This window comes from Solanum lycopersicum, chromosome 2 (assembly GCF_036512215.1).
Source record: "Solanum lycopersicum chromosome 2, SLM_r2.1".
In the NCBI taxonomy this organism is placed as follows: Eukaryota; Viridiplantae; Streptophyta; class Magnoliopsida; order Solanales; family Solanaceae; genus Solanum; species Solanum lycopersicum.
Window position 1 is genome coordinate 66,840,809 of NC_090801.1, and position 17,132 is coordinate 66,857,940.

The following is a 17,132-nucleotide window of genomic DNA, read 5'->3' on the forward strand; positions in this document are numbered from 1 at the left end:
GGGAAGTCTTTCCTACGCATCATGCAGTCTCTAATCCAGGATAGTGGTGCACTTCACTACCATGACTTAGAAACTACTCAATGTGGTTGATGTGAACTCATTATTCTAGGAATTTAACCTAGCGCTCTGATACCAACTTTGTCACGACCGGAATCTAGACCCCAGACGAGACCGGCGTCGTTGACCTCTCAGAGGTCGCAGACAAGCCTGCTTACGTCATTCTTACTTTACATAGATTAATTTTAGCGGAAAATTTGAAATTTTTGATTCTTTAATCATACTTGCTGAACATTCTTAACATTTCGTAATCGTTCATCATCAACCATCTAACATTTAAGAGATAAGCAACTGAAAGAAATAATTCATTAAGTATTAATTGTATATCGGCCAAAATAGCACCAATACAAAGTTTGAACCAAAACAGGAAAGAAACGCTAGTGGAACATGTTCCGCTAGCTCAACTCTAAAACTACGCTAGAATGTAAAACAGTAGCATCCTCGAAAGCATGAGGACCTACCAAACTCCGGATGAATACTGATGTCCGGATAGCTGCAACAACGAACCTGTAGCTCTAGCGTCCACCTGTGCCTGCACCTAAAAATAGATGTTCGTATGGAATTAGTACACACTTGTACTAAGTATGAGTATATGCAAGTACACACCAGGGACATGCATGAGGAAGAATAGCTCTTTCCTAACAACATGATTTTTGGAAGTCAAGTCAGTGGACTTGCCAAATTGAGATTGGGAAAGTTATGCCATGAGAGTGACATGCATCATTATAATTATCGTATAGCACACAAAACATAACATATTCATATAACACATAACATATAACACATACTTTCTTTCATATTATTCATTCGTATACTATGAGACCTTATTATCATAGACTTAACTTTAAGACTTTCCAAAATGAGGGCTCAACATATGGGACCTCAACTAGGGAGCCTTCTTTAGCAAACACAGAGTCTGCTTCACTCATTCATTCGTATTTCATTTCAATTCATTCATAGGCCAGTGCGAACACCAGCTATACCTAGGATGTAGTTTAAGACTTTCATCGGGTTTGCTGTGCAATGATCAGGAATGACCTAATGTCATTACCTGAATCTAGCTCACCTCTTGATTATCCTATCCTAACACCTTCGGTATCATTCATTTCTTTATATGATTCATTTGAGGCTGGCCTCATTCATTCATTGGGAACTTTAACTTTAACCGACATAGATCATGTGAGCATCATGAAATCCAGTGTCTTCCCCACACCGAAAAGAGGTGGAATCACCGGCCAAAGCGATTCAAATAACATGCTAGCGTATATGGGAATTTAACCCCGCCAGATCCCTATAGTGGCAATATAGGTTCAAAGACTAGGAGATGTGTGGAGACCCATACCCGGCAAGCCGGACAGTCTCATCTCATGAGAATTACGTGAACCTCCGCCCTTCCCGAAAGAAGGCATCACCGCTCATAGCTAGCCTATCGGTGCTCAGTATAAAGTTCCATTACATCCAACTCATACATCATGGAAGTTGTCTTCTAGTATGAGGGCATCATAGCTCAATAGATGATTTCTCATCTCATTATTAGTATTAAGTGTTTTAAACTCAATATTTTTCATTAAAGTACTTATAGAGACTGGTCTCTTCATTATCTTACACCCTCATTGATGAATACGTATTGGTAACATTTACTTAGGCTCGTTTGAGATTGCTCTCTCCATATACATTAGCCTCACATCATGATTGTCACCACATTCTTCATTTCATTACGTACATCTTAGGTTCACTTATTTTTTTGAACGTATGTTAAACTTATGTGTCTATACATACAAGCCATGGGGCTTCGTTTATAGTTCGTTAAGTGATTCTTATTTTCCTAAGATTATGTATTACAAGACTTATGTATCTTGTATATATACCAAGATCTTGATTTTTGATCAAAGTAGATTACATTATTCTTGAATATTTTACTCACGTATGACTTATGTATCAATACGGAGGTTTGGGCACGAGAACCCAAATCTTGAATTATTTGGACATCATTTATATTTTTCATTGATTTTAGTTCTAATATTCATAAATTTAGAACTCTAAATTAAATCTCAACATTTTCGTGACATAATACATTTTCTATTTTAATTAGAATTCTAAATTAAATTTCAATCATTTACATGAAAGAATAATTTCCTAATTTAATTAGAATTCTAATTTAAATCTCAATATTTACATAAAAGAATTAGTATTCTATTTTTAATCAAAATTCTAAATTTAATCTCAATGTTTACATAAGAGAATTAATTTTTTTCAACTTTAATTAGAATTTTAATTTATTATTATTATTATTTTTAATTACATTCGCTTGAATAGGGAGGTTGTGGGTTCGAACCCCCACAGCCCCCTTTATTTTTCTCTTATTTTCGCTGGAAATGGAGGCTGTGAGGTGGTGGGTTCGAACCCCCACAGCCTCACCTTTATTTCCTTAATATTTGTACCCCTCCCTTCAACTCTGAGGTCGTGGGTTCGATCCCCACGCCTCGCATCCCTTTTTATTCTTTTTTTTTTTTCGCGAACTGGGGGTCGTGGGTTCGATCCCCGCCCCCAGCATTCCCTTTTAAATCTTTTTTTTTTTTTGCGCGTGGCTGGGGTCGCGAGTTCGATCCCTGCCAGCCCCATTTTTTTTTTAATTAAGGCATGCTGCAGGGAGGTCCTGGGTTCGATCCCTGCAGGCCTCAAAACTTTTTTTTTTAAATTTTTTGATGTTCAAAAATTTCCAGATTCTTTTAAAGTCTGTTTTCAAGTTCTGGAAATTTATTCTACGATTTTTCTTCACTTTTTCATCAAGTTTAACATTAATTCTTAGGGAAATTTCATGGTTCATTCATAATGTTTTAATTACACATTATATTTTTTTTTATAGATTCGTCTAACCAAGAATTACTCCCTCAATCAAGCCACCTAACATTTCATATGAACTTCACGTCTTACCCCATTTTATTCACGAAAAATATACAATCATATTACATTAAACTTTTGGAGCATTACATAAAGAACCTCATTCACTGTAACATACTTACACATAATTTCAAGAAAAACATGGTTGCCTTTCATACGATTCCAAGTACACAAACATAATCATATTCATCGCGAAAACATAATATACACCTAAATCTACCAGCAATCATACCCAACCTAAAATTCATTGGGAGCTAGTGACAGGGGCATGCAACGGGAAACAGCCTTAGTTTCGAGATGAATAACTTGAATCGTAAGGGGCCTCTTGGGAAAGGAGCCAAGAGAGAAGAAACCCATACCTTAATCGATGTTCAAACTTTAATGTTGCTGCCCGGAAAACTCCTCCAAACCACTCCCAATTCACTTCAACGCACACCTCTCTCGACGAACCTCTCTTAGCCTTGACGTTTTGATTACTTATTTTCTTTTACTTGAAAATTTTTTTGTGAGTTTTTCAAGCATGAAAACTGTTGATGTTTTTGGCAGAAATAATGTGATGAAGATGGAGAACGTGAGAGAGAGAGTTAAGGAGCGTGAGAGAGAGAGGACTATTTGGATTAGGAGACTAATTCAAAAATCAGTCAAATAATAAATAAATACAAATCTGTTTTTGATTTATTTATTTATTTATTCATTTAAAACGTGAAAGGACAATTACGCCCTTTAAATACTTATTTATTCTTATTTATATAAAAAAAAATTTTTGAATCGTTACAGCCCCACTCTGACAGCTTGAATTTTTTAGTAGTTTAACTATAAGAGGTTTTGATTTGTAGTATTTAGAATTAAGACACTGGATTGAACAAACTTCCACAATCTCCCTCAGTAGCCATTTTCCTTTACATGGTGTAGTCTTTTTGATTTTGATTGTTTCGTAAAAGTTGAAATTGTGTCGTGTAAGAGAATGGGGGTCTGTTAATGTATTGAGGATCAAGAGGTGAGCTGCTAAGAATATATGGCAAGTTGTGCTATTATGCAATTTTAATTGCTTAGACTAGTTGCACAAAAGGCAGTGACCGGTGAGGCTCTTCAACGAATTCTTATGTTCCTTCGTTTGCTACTTCTGATGTTGAGGGCATCTGCTTAACATGAAAGTTTGAAACTATTTTTTCTCCTCTTAGTATGATGCTCCATTTCTAGTATCATAATTTTTTCCAAGTGAATATTCTTATATTAGAACTTTTATTTCCTTTTTCCATGAGATGTACTTCCTTATAAGACTATTCTTTTATGTTTGTTATTTTTCTAAGTTGTCTACTCTTAGTTTGAACTTTAACCTAGTCTCCACTTCCCATACAGTATCAGTTATTATAGGCATTTGGGGACCTGCTATGTTAAGGTGGATGACAATGTTAAGTATTAGTTTCTTGACATTGACAAATGCCATTTTGATGTGCAGAAAGTTCTGCTCAATTTATTATTTTACTTCATCACCTGAAGTTCTGCCTTCTTTTGAAGGATTTGGTGTCTCCATGAGATGGACTGGTGCTGATGGGAGGAAGATATGACAATGTTTTTGCGAAATGTTGGACTGACATCTTCTTTTCTATTGTATTGGTGCTGCTGTACATATGACAACTATGATGTTCTTAACTTGGAATTGTTGTAGTCTATAGGATATTGATCAAGTAGGTTGTTTGACAGTTTCTGTTCATTTTTAACAGATGTCCTGTTATTTATTATTTTGTGGTTTTACATCAACACGAATAGCCAAGAATTTGTTGCAGAAACACTTTGGACTTTCATTGTTGAAGGATTTTCAGGAGGAAGCTCTAGAAGCTTGATTGTCTCATCAAGGTTGTCTTGTTCTTTCAGCAACAGGATCAGGTACTAGCCCCTCACACTTTTCTTTCTTCACTATTCTCTCCCTTGTAAAATATGATTTTTGATCCCTCGGAGTTATGTTTCTGTAGGGAAATCTGTGTTTTCAGAGTCCGGCACTGCTGACTGGGAACGTTGTCATTGTTATATCACTGTTGATTAGCTTGATGCATGATCAGTGTTTGAAGTTAACAAAACATGGTGTTTCTGCTTGCTTCCTTGGGTCTTGTCAAACTGATCAAAGTGTTGAGCAGAAAGCAATGGCAGGCATATATAGCATCATTTATGTATGCCCTGAGACAATTCTAAGGTATTGAGCATGTTAATCTTTTGAATTGTACTTCAAGGATAGTATTGGTTGTTGTTTGACAAATGAGTTTCCTGGTTTTTTTTTCCCTTTTCTTTCAGACTCATAAAACTCCTCCAAAGCCTTGCATAAAGTCATGGCATTGCTCTAGTTGCAGTCCATGAAGTTCATTGTGTTTCTAAGTGGGGACATGATTTTCCACCAAATTACAGGTTTATATTCTTCTGTTTTTTGATAAATTTATTGAAATTGGTCAAAGATTCAGCACTGGTAAGTCCTTTGATATAAGATGAATCTATAGTCTCTTTTTTTTTTTTGAAAATGGTAACTTAAATCCTAAAGTCTTTTCCTTAGAGTGAAAATAATAAGAAGGAACTTCTTATGACCAAGCCAACTACAGTCTTTGCAGGTGGTAGTTCACATTGGGTGTGGGCTAGGGTGGGCTCACCTTCCGAATTCTGGTTCTGTGTTTGTTTAGGCACTTGATCAGTTGAAGCTCAAGGAGCCTCTGCTGTTTCTGTTACTACTGACAAGCAATTATCGAATTTTTTCTCCTCGTTAATCTAGTAACACACCACAACAACTTTCTTAAGTTCCTTGAGTTTTGTTATCATTCTGTTGTGAAGACAGTGCTTGCACTGTGGTCTTTTGCTACACCTGACTCTAGTATGTCCCATTTATTTCCTAGTTATTTCTCTTATTCAATTACAGGGACTAATTCACCAGTTGAGCGTAGATATGACTCTTAATATATCATGCTTATTAACTGATTAAAAAATACCATGCATATGACTAGACAAACTCCTCGGATATATCTCGTTTCAACTCTGTTCTAGCCAAGCAAAAGCTGCAGGAGAATATTGACAAATTTTCCGGGTATCATAGGCATATCTGTTTTGAGAGAGAACTTTAGAATGGATACCATGAAGTTTCTGAAGTTTGACATTCCGATCATGGCACTGACTGCTACTGCCACTACTCATGTTCGAGAATACATTCTTCGGTCATTGCACATGTCAAAGGTGACACAAATTTTCGCTTTGTTTTTCCTGCCAAATCTCCGATTTTGTAGTTAATTAATCTACACCGTGGTACGGTAATTTTTTGGTTTGGTATTCCTTGTATGTCATGCATTTGCAGTTGCTGCACCGTTTCACTCTTCTCTTTGTTTCTCTTATTTTTTCCTTATTTTGTTTGTTGTGTGTGTGTGTGTATGGGGGGGGGGGGGGGGGGAACTGGGAAAGGGCACACTTATTTATTGTTAATCATCCATACACCATTTAAACTTCCATGAAGTTAAATTATTCAGAGTACTCAATACTTAAAATGTGTCATTATGTTCGCCTATCAATTGACATCCTGTATTTATACTCAAGGACTAAATTACTACTTTCTTTGACTAGTTATGGTATTTAAGCTAGATCCATAATCTTTGTGTCACTTTATAACTGCTGCATAATACCATGACAGGGTTATATTGCATATTAATAAAGTTTTAGTTTTATTTTTGCTCAAGTGTTAGTGTTTGAACCTTCTAAAGGTACAGTTTTCATTCTCTGTACATATGCTGATAGAAATAATAGTAAATCACTTCAGTTCTGCTCCTTGCAGGTGAAGTGCACTCTAATACATCATCTTTAGCATCCTACAAAATGGATTTTTATGATGGATAAAATACTTATTCCAGAAAAGGTAAGTCTTCCTCGAAAAATAAGTTAATGTGAACAAATCCGGAGGAGAACTCTGAAAGCTCTGATAATGCTTCCAATGGTTTCATGGATGAATGTAATGCTTCATTGTTTCTGACAGTGACAATGAAGTATCTTCTCCTGGGAGATATGATTAAGATTCATGGAAGGACTGACAATTGTCTGTTGAGCATCCGGAAGATGAGTGTGATATTGTGCATAATATTATATGAATACCTATGGTGATAAGAAAACTCATGCCTTCTCCTGGGTTTAGCAGAGTTTATCCTGCAGTGCTAAAGTTTGATTGTGATACACATACACCAAATGCTCTGTTATTCAACTTAAATTATCCAGAAGAGTCATGTTTATCTATTGATCTGAGACATCGGCTCCCAAGAGGGAGGGAGGCACTACATGTATTTTGAGCTGTTTAATTTCTTTTGTGAAACAGTTCTGTATGCAAACTTGTCAAAGGACACCTACGCTTCTACCAAGTCAAAGAAGTGAGGAGCAAACAAAACAAGCATATAAGCTGTTACTCTGATTGCTTTGGTTGTAAGCTAATTATTAATTGAACGACTTCAATTAGTACTTTGGTTTCCATTTATGTGTTGGTTATGTTTAACAGATATGGAATGTACACTTCTTGCTATAGAGCCAAGCTACTTGTGGAGTACTTTGACGAGCACTTACTTTTGAAGATATATCTCGTGGATGTCAAGACACACTGGCTATTGTGCTTTTTCCTTTGTTCCTTACATGTCAAGGATGTGTGCTTGTGCTTCTCTGTTGATTTTCTTCCACGTTTCTTTTCGGGGTGGGCTATTAATTCATTTCTAATATTTGATTCCTCTAAGTTAGTCTCTAAATTGAGGTTTCTGGTACTCATTTTATCACAGGACATGCCACATAAAAGAGAGATTCATTTGTAGCAGTTCGAAGTAAAAAATGACTTTCTATGCATGTAAAGATGTGCCAAATGTATCCCATTGCTAATATCTTTTTCAATTCATGCTTACTGCTGTTTGCTTTTTATCTCTGAGTAAAGTTATTTTTTGCTCAAGAAAATACTTGTTTATCGTAGGTTCTCTTACTTGCAATGAGAGTTCAGTTTCTTAGTTTATGTCATTTACCTGGCACATAATGCGCAGGTGTGATATATGCATCAAAGGTCCACCTGAAAGACAGAATTTAGAGGCTGAGGCAATGATCATCTTGCAAGTTGTTGCTACTCATTGTGTGAGTATGTCTGCCATCTCGCATTTGCTTGCCCTCATTCGTACTTTGTCATCTCATTTTGGCATTGCTGGTCATTGTTAATCCTTTCTGGCGCAGAGGAATTTTGCAGACATCTCCTATGGTGGTTATGAAGGGAGACTTGGTGAGAGTCCAAACATCAAGGCTTTAGTCGGCAAAATAAGAGAACAGGTACTTATTCTGCACAAGGCCCTTTCTCTACCTCTTATCCCTTGCTATCTGCTAGTTTGATGTGCATGCCCCATTGAAAATTCTCCCTTGCTGTCTTCTAGTTTAATGTGCATGCCCCATTGAAAATTCTCCGTGAGGGCCCTTTTAGAAAGCATGTCTGCCAAGGGATATGACAAAGAACCTACAAATCTTCCTTCAATTTGAATGAGCTTCTTGTTACCACTTTCTCAGATCTTTCATGCCCTGCCAATAGAGTTCCCTGGAGATATATCATGTTTGTAATTTGGATTGCTCTCGAAGAGACTTGTTCAAAATCTTTTTCGACATCAATTACACGTTGGGTTGCTTATAACAATCTGCAATTCCCGCCTTATGGTGTAAAGCTACTATGTCATACTGAAAATAGGTTCAATTTGTCGAGCAGCTGTCCTGCTGCTACATGTTACTCTACTCTTAACAAGGTCGTGTTTTATTTTGCTCATCTCATAAGTGCCAATTTTCTTTTACAGAACTTTGACAATCCGCTTTGCATGTATTCTGGTATACTATACCACTTTAAATTTATTCATTTTTTAGAGAGTACCTTTAAGTTGCTCATGCATTCCTCTATTCTTGTAAATTCTGATACTTATCGAGAATTATATTTATATCTACTTTTGTTTTCAATCTTTCTGCTAGCATATAACATCAACTCCACTCTGTTTGTGTTCAACCAATGCATGAGAATTGCCAGATATTTGTTTTATTTAAATTGATCCGTGTTTGTTGTTTTCCACCATATTTACAACATTGTTGTTAAGGCTCTTTTGTATTTTACCGTTTCCTATTGCAACTCTAATCTTGTCATTTGTCTTCTGTGTATTTTGTTGTAGTGTCAACAATTTAGTGCAAGTGACCTCTTGTGGTGGAGAGGTCTTGCTTGACTGTGGGAAGTAGAAGGATTTATTAGGGAGGGCGACGACATGTTATGCTTTCTGCACTGTAACCTTAATTATTTTATATAAGGTTGTACCAACTAAGTTTTGGCACTATGTTTCTCAAATCCATCCATTCTTCGTTACTTTTATGACCTATCTGATATATCCTTCTCATTTTATACCTTACTCACTGCTGAAAACTCTGATTTTAGAATCATGTACGATGTGACAGCCAACCAGGGAGTGTAAACAATTACTTGAAATCCTTTCTAATTTTCTATTATTGGTCTTATGAAGGTTCAAGTTGGTCTATTCTATATGTTTAAGTCAAGAAGTTTCACTAACAAATATCAGGTTGGTGCCAAAAAGTAGTACCCATACGTAAGGATTATACTGCCCCCAATTTTTATGAAATACAAGGTGCTCATTGAATGCAAGATGCACGCATGACTTTGCTGGAGTCATACATTATCTTCCACCAAATTTGACCAACTATCCATACAATGTGTTATTTCTCTGTCATACCAAAAATACAAGTGAAATAGAAAAGATCTTCTAATACTTTCTCTGTCATTTGCACTATCAACATTCGCCTGTTTGTGAAAATTCCGTTTGTTCTGTATACTTCAAAAGACACAAGGTGGTTTTGTATTCCAACCTGCCTTCCTTCCATTGCCTATCCTCTCTGATCTCCAACTTGTAATTGTTTACTCCACTGTCGGTGATCACACCGAACAGATGTTAAGCAATGAGAATGCGAGACTCCACAGTTGTATAGCCAACCACCAATGCAACGAGAGATGATTAGTATCTTCTCCAGATTCTTCGCACATAAATACCAACTCACAAATATCCTCCTCCTTATTCTTGTGTTGTCCACTGTTAGGATTTCATCTTGCACTGCACACCAAACAAGAAAAGTTGCTTCAGAAGTTTGATGTTTCAAACCTTTTTCCACATATTGCTATTATATCCCATTTCTGACAACTCTGGAATAGTCTAGATCATAGGTTTCGATGGTCTTTAGCACCCACGCCTATATTTCAGTTTATCCCCTCACTCATCCTCGGTTGGATAATTATATTATTTCTGAAAGTAAAGCAGTACTGTTGTTATAATTTGAAATGTCCTGGATATGAGTTTCTTTTAATTTATGAAAGAGGTCAAGGGTTTTTGGGACAAAGCTAAAAGACAATAGATGATTATATTGGGACAGGACTGCCTTATGATAAGATTGTTTACCAGGAAAACTGCAGTAGTTTAAAAATGTCACTAAGAATAAGACGTTTAATTACCCTTTTGCTTGGTTGCTATATTTGTGATTTGCTTGTTTTACTTTATCTGTCTGGTTCCTCCTTCTTGATGAAGAACGTGGAAAGATAGAACTAGTCAAACGTGTGGAAGTTTGATTGTTAAAACTGCTGTTGTTTTCTTGGAACTATGGTTTCACGACAATACTAGAATGATGCATCTTTAGCAGGTATATTTCTTCTGGGAGGGGAGGGTGGTGGAGGTAAAGGTTTTCAGTTGGTGCCTTATTTTCCACTTCCTTTATGTCATGTTACCTTTGAAATCGATCTTGAACTTGGAGTATGTTTGTATGTGGTTATTTTCAATGATACAGATGATCATTTATAGCGAATGTTGTAGACTGTGTGCAGATAATATATCCAGAAGTAACAGAATGTGGAAGGCAGTTCCTGAGTTCTGAAACACAGCAGCCATTCCATGTTTATCCTGAAGTAGATATGTTGCTGTCCATGACAAGTCCCAAGTCCTTTTCCAGTTTTGCTGAATGGGAAAAGGGTGGGCTGATCCCGAGATTCGTCGCCAACACTGGCAAAGAAAGCGAACTTGAAATCTCCAAGAAAACGAAAATGTAAATGTAGCCTGATTCTAATACAGTTCGAGGAAGATTGACTGCCATGCTAACAAAAAAGTGGCACAAAGTGATGTCTATGTAGACTTAGCTTGCCTTGAGAAGGAAACTCTTAAGGTTTGTGGCACCATTAACAACAAGAAGCGCATCTGGTGTAGTGGTATCATAGTACCCTCCCACGGCATATGTACCCCTTATTCAGAAGCTTCCAATCCTCGTTAACTAAAAACTTCCACTCTTCCTCATTAACTCGCCCTCCGTCGTTAGTGTCACGTGAGGGTGCCTCCTTACAACTTAGTGTTCTTGGTAAGATTTTCCCCATCATCGTACTTTGGGAACTTGACACTGATGTCATAGTTGGTATAATATAAGCTGTGGCACATATTGTGTGCTTTGGCTTAACAAACTCACAGATTTGTCTCTTGGACAACTCTATCATCAATGCCCAAAAGCACTCATACTGTGTGAACTTTGCTATGTTCATATATATCACTTCACTCATTTTTCAAGCTTTTTGACGTGAGATTTTCCTAGGTGTCATATGTATATGAGCAGCTTGGCAACATACAAGCCTGCCAACTCTTTCTCTTTGACCCGCCCGCATCAACCACCCTCCATCCTGGGCATTACAAAAAATGATGCTGTTTAGGAATGAAGTTGTTTGATACTCTTCCTTGTCAGTTGAGCAGTAAGGTTTGCTCTCTCTCTTTTCAGTTGCCAAAATCACATCTAAGGCAGGTGCATAAGGAATTTCACGAGAACACTCTGCAGGTGATGTGTTAGATGGAGTAATATTTAGAAACGTTTTGTATCTTATTTAACAAGTTAATCCATGTCTGTAGGTCTTTTATCCTTTGCATTCAATATTTTAGAATGTTATGTGCATATTCCCCCAATGTTCATGAAGAGGAAATTCATCGTTGAACTTATTGTCCTCATTTTTGTGTGAATCAAGTTGGGTCAATCTCTATGTCTTGATCTCATATGCTTTATAGGTTATTTATCTGAACTTGGTCCAATTGAGGGTTCATATGCTGAACCCTTTTACTTTGACATTGAGGCATAGTACTAGTAGTATTTGTTTTTATTGGTTGAATTAGTTTCGGTGTGGTCCAATCTCTGTACTGTCTGATACTATTTACTAATAGATGATTCTAATATAAGAGGTTTTGTACATTTAGAATATATTGTGGTATGCAAATCTAGGTTTTGACTCTAATTACTTAATTGCTGCCTCAATTCTTATGAAAGAAACTTCTAAAAATAATTTTATAGTAAACTTCACTTCTAAAAAAAAGTTACATTGTTTTCTGAATTGCCCACTTACATTGTCATTAAATGTTGTTGATAAGATGCCACAAATAAGTCTGCAACATGGAATGGTGGTCCTTTGGTTCTGTTTCACGAATCACGAGTGGTTCAGCAATATGGAATGAACACTTCTTGTGTAGAGCCAAGACAGTTGTGGAGTACTTTGGCGAGCAGTTCCTTTTGGAGAAATTTCTCGTGTATGTCAAGACACGCTGGCTATTGTGCTCTCTCTTTTACTCCTTACAAGCTGCTTCATGTCATGGAAGTGTGCTTGTGCTTTTCTGTTAATTTTCTTCCACTTTCCCTTTTGGGGTGGGTGTGGAGGCAAAGAATATCTTTTTCAATTTATGCTTACTGATGTTTGCCTTTATCTTTTGAGTATAGTTAATTTTTGCTCAATAAAATACATGTTTGTCACAGGTTTTTCTTGCAATGAGTTCACTTTCTTAGTTTATGGCATTTACCTGGTACATAATGCACAGGTGTAGTATATGCATCAAAGGTCCACCTGGAAGACAGAGCTTAAAGGCTGAGGCAATGATCTTCTTGCAAAGTTGTTGCTGCTCATTGTGTGTGAGTTTGTCTGCCATCTCACATTTACTTGCGCTCCTTCGTACTTTGTCATCTCATGTTGGCATTGCTGGCCATTGTTAATCCTTTGTGGTGCAGAGAAACTTTGCAGACACCTCCTATGGTGGTTATGAAGGGAGACTTGACGAGTGGCCAAACATCAAGGCTTTAGTCAGCAGAATAATGGAACAGATACCCTCTCTTTGGTATGGGGCGAGTGAAGTGTATGTAGTACCTTGCCTTGAGAGGGAAGCTCTTAAGGTCTATTTAGGATTGGAAATCTATGACTTAAAAGAGTAAGAGACTTTTTTCACTTCATATGAAAATCCTTATGTTACATCATCTCCAGATATTTGTTTGCCTTTCCCCCTAAATTCTAAGGAATTAGTTAACTTTAGTTGTACGTCAACGACAAGAAGCGCATCTGGTGTAGTGGTATCATAGTACCCTCCCACGGTACTGACCGGGGTTCGATTCCCCGGATGCGCACTCTGTTCATTTTTGACATTGATTTGTAAGGCATTATAATTCACTTCCCCCATTGATGCAAAGCAAAGAATCAATATTCCCTTTCTGTTTCCTCTTCCTGATATTTTACTTCAAGAGAGAGCCTCAATGAATTTTACATCATTCTTGCTATACTTGCCAATCTAGAGGAGAAGGCAAGAGAAACAAATAGCAGCTGCGAAATTGAGGATAATAACATAAGCCATAGATACTTGACCAAATATGCAATTAGATGTTATCAGATTGTACCCTGATGATTATGAGAGTGCTTCAAGACCTGTTTGGTTAATTGGAAAATCAAGAAGACAAAGGAACAATAATCATTAGCATAGATCAAGATACATGTTCTTCATCATTTCTTGATTATACCATTTCCTTTCATCTCTAACCAAAAGATAAGCAATATTCCTTTTGGGTGTTTACCATATCAACATCAACAATAATAATTACTTTACTACATTCCAGTTTTCAAACAAGTTGAATTGGCTATATGAATATACATTTCTTCATTTAAGCTCGGATTATATCATTATCAAGAGGTATTCACAAATCCCAACAAAATATGTTAGAAATTTCAGGAGGATTAAGGTAGTAATGACAAATGGTACAAAATTATCCTTCATCCACCTATTGACTCCAAAATGCCCTTTTCATCCACCTATTGGCTCCAAAATACCCTTGTCATACACCTTTGTGTTCAAAATTGACCACTTTTTTAATTGTTTTAAAATTAAACTCTTTAAATATTTTTTAAAATACTTGACGTTCAATTATTGATTATAATTACAATTTATTAATATAATTTATAAACTAATCCACTACACAATCATTACCAACTATACCTCACCCAATTAATAATCCAATTATAATATCAAAATCGTCATAAACACTACTAAAACACGATGAAATTATAGATTTCTGAAAATGATATTCAAAATTATTCGAGTCCAAATCGGAGTCCTAATTAAATTTAGGTTGAGCCGCTTATTTAGGAGGACACTTTCTTTCAAAATAGAATTAGAAATTTATGATTAAAGGTAAAGAAGTAATACATCCCGGTTCATGCACTTTTTTAAAATATAATTTTATAAATATTTATGATTTGTTTTAAAACTTTAATATATTATTTTGAAAAAAAGTTACCTATGAAGTAACATCACATAATTGAGACGTAAGAATAATTAAGATAAACATAGTTAGACTTTTACGTTTATTGGTGATTTTCATTTAGCCACTTGAATGTATGATAATTTACTTCTATAATTTTTTAAAAACACTAAATTGGCAGAAGCTTGCATTAATAAATTGACTGGTTCATTAATTTAGAGGGATTTAATTATTAATGGGGTTGGTAGTGGATTAATTTATAAATTATACTAATAAGTTAAATTATAACATATAGTTGAGCACCATGTATTTTAAAAAATATTTAAATATAAAACCGTAAAATAAGTGGTCAATTTTGAATCAAAAGGTGGATGACAAGGGTATTTTGGACCCAATAAGTGGATGGAGAGTAATTTTGTACCATTTCCAATACTTTAAGGGTATTTTAGGCCCTTTTTCCGAATAAAGAAAGACACACAGAAATATGCACCAATAAACTTTTTTCCTAAGTTCGTGAAATTATCTTTTAATTGAGAACGAAAATAAAAGTTATATTTTTTTTAAAGAAATACAAGTATTTAAGGTTACTGTATTTATTTGTGATTTTTTGGCATTAATTTTATAGTTTTTTCATATTTTTTTATTTTTATTAATCGATTACTCATTTTCAAAATTTACTGAAAAGAATAAAAATTAAAAAAAATTATTAAATTTTAAAAATAATTATCAAAATTCAATCTTAAATTATTATAATAACAATTATTATAAGAATTTTCTTATTAATTATCTAGATAACATTCCATGAAAGTTGGAATATTTAGCAATGTTTTAGCGAAGATGTGTTGACTTTATACTAATAAATGATGGTGTATCGACCACCTAATAAAATTGTTAGGTTAAGTTTATTTTTTTATTCTTTTTCGAAAATTGATCCAAGAAAATAAATGGAAAATTGTCTGAATTTTTGGCATGTTATATACATAGAATAATTCTCGTTTGTTCGTTCATGATTTGTATGCATCTATTGAAATATATAAAGATTATAATCTATAAATAATAGAAAACTCTATATATAATTTAAATATAGAATTTCCAAAATATATACACTTTAAAGGTTTCTGAATTAAAAATTAATTTTTCACTCTTAAATTATATTTTTCAAAACAATCAATGTACGTAATTTTTTTATTTATGTCCACAAGTTTTCAATTTGATCGATTATATTTACATGATCAAATAGATGATATAAAAAACAATCGTTGTTGGACTGATGTTAACAATTGCTGCAGTTTCTTGTGGTGATTTTAGTGAAAATTACCACGAAAAGGTGGTAGTGTCAAAATTATCTTTAAGCTAAATTCTATATTTTAATTAAAAAATTATTTTATATATAAAAAATATTAATTTATAATTACATAATTTAGGATTAAGATTTTTGCATCTTTTTGTGAAAATTGCATGAGTTAAATAATTTAAGTTATTATATATAATAATAAGTTAAGTGCTAGAAAGTTACTAAAAATAATATATTTTATAGTATTAAGTAACTTATTTGTTTTTGCCAAAACTATAAAAACATCCCACCGCCTATTACAGAAGTATGCTCAACTTCATACGCTACCGTCGTTACTCCACCGGATTTCTTCTATCCTAATCCTAATAAAAAAGGTTTGTAATTCTCGGAACTAAACCTGCTGTGTTTGTCCTATTGATGATTTCCGATCGAAACCCTAAATTATGAAAAAATCAAGAACCTGTTTTCTTTATCAAGTTCTTGTCAAATTATGTTGGAATTCTTGCGTGCATTGTAACTTGTTGGCTTTCTATATATATTGGCATTGTACGTATTAAGGAAATCCAAGAAATATTTTCTTAAAACATTATGTTGTTATTCTTGCCGCCTGTGTTAAGATGTTCAATTTGTAATTGGATTTTATTAGCTCAGAATGAGTCAGCAGAGAGATTAACGGGATTTTTATTCAAGGCTGGTTTCCCTTCTCTATGCTTTGCCTATGATTCTGGTTTTTTTCCCCAGATAGTATACTACAGTTCTTTTTTTTTCCAGTACTGGTTGTGGACTGTGATTTTCTTGAGTTGAGGCCTATTGGAAACAACTTCTCTAGTCACCCACAAAGGATCGGGGTAAGGTCTATATACCAATGCTAGCTTTTAATTATAGTACAATACTTTGATGATGATAAATGAATTTATATAGAGTTGGGTCAGGAATTGGACTACCCTTATCTTGGCGAGGCGAGGCGACCCGGTAAGGCATCTCTGTTTTACGACCGAGGTCTGCAGCCATGGCGGTTGCCTTGTCTACTTTTGCCTGGTTTTATGAAAATCTGAGCCTCAGGAGTAAGGCCTTTCTCCTTGGCCGAAAGACGCTTGAAGTCTTGTGAATTCCCTTTTGTTAGGTTAAGCCGAACAAAGGCAAGAATGACGCAGCAGAGAGTATGGGATTTCTATAAAGGGTTGTTGCCCTTCTCTCTTGCTACCCTGCTTTAGTCTCCCCTCTTATAACGAGCAAGAATACAAGCTGAACTAGACCCATTCCTAGTTATTACTTAGTAGCC

General features: G+C 35.2%; 1 protein-coding gene, 1 long non-coding RNA gene and 1 other non-coding gene across 5 annotated transcripts; 2 read left to right on the forward strand and 1 right to left on the reverse strand.

The window, feature by feature from the left end:
• The first annotated feature begins 4,476 nt into the window (after positions 1-4,476).
• LOC101266691 (ATP-dependent DNA helicase Q-like SIM) lies at positions 4,477-9,336 on the forward strand. 3 transcript variants are annotated; one of them, XM_069294577.1, is made up of 10 exons: positions 4,477-4,845; positions 4,932-5,149; positions 5,248-5,358; positions 6,032-6,168; positions 6,758-6,838; positions 6,956-7,340; positions 7,466-7,654; positions 7,989-8,076; positions 8,173-8,265; positions 9,138-9,336. In XM_069294577.1, the coding sequence occupies exons 6-10, from the start codon at positions 7,252-7,254 to the stop codon at positions 9,186-9,188; spliced, it is 510 nt and encodes a 169-aa protein (XP_069150678.1). In that variant the 5' UTR covers positions 4,477-4,845; positions 4,932-5,149; positions 5,248-5,358; positions 6,032-6,168; positions 6,758-6,838; positions 6,956-7,251; the 3' UTR covers positions 9,189-9,336. The 3 variants fall into 3 exon arrangements, with proteins under 3 accessions (XP_069150678.1, XP_069150679.1, XP_069150677.1); XM_069294578.1 differs by having other exon boundaries at positions 7,289-7,340; XM_069294576.1 differs by having other exon boundaries at positions 5,248-6,168; positions 6,758-7,340.
• A 215-nt stretch (positions 9,337-9,551) lies between these two features.
• LOC138342255 (uncharacterized) lies at positions 9,552-12,856 on the reverse strand. The gene is made up of 2 exons (XR_011215085.1): positions 12,389-12,856; positions 9,552-10,082 (listed from the first exon to the last, which is right to left on the reverse strand). It is a non-coding gene; the product is annotated as an uncharacterized lncRNA (long non-coding RNA).
• A 504-nt stretch (positions 12,857-13,360) lies between these two features.
• Positions 13,361-13,431, forward strand: TRNAG-CCC (transfer RNA glycine (anticodon CCC)). The gene has a single exon. It is a non-coding gene; the product is annotated as a tRNA-Gly (tRNA).
• Positions 13,432-17,132: the final 3,701 nt, after the last annotated feature.

Excerpts from the sequence above, each read along its gene's own strand:
- LOC101266691 (XM_069294576.1), top strand. The coding sequence starts at position 7,252 with ATGTATTTTGAGCTGTTTAATTTCTTTTGTGAAACAGTTCTGTATGCA. Across the intron at positions 7,341-7,465 it reads GCTTCTACCAAGTCAAAGAA|ATATGGAATGTACACTTCTT; the intron begins GTGAGGAGCAAA and ends TATGTTTAACAG. Across the intron at positions 8,077-8,172 it reads AAGTTGTTGCTACTCATTGT|AGGAATTTTGCAGACATCTC; the intron begins GTGAGTATGTCT and ends TTTCTGGCGCAG.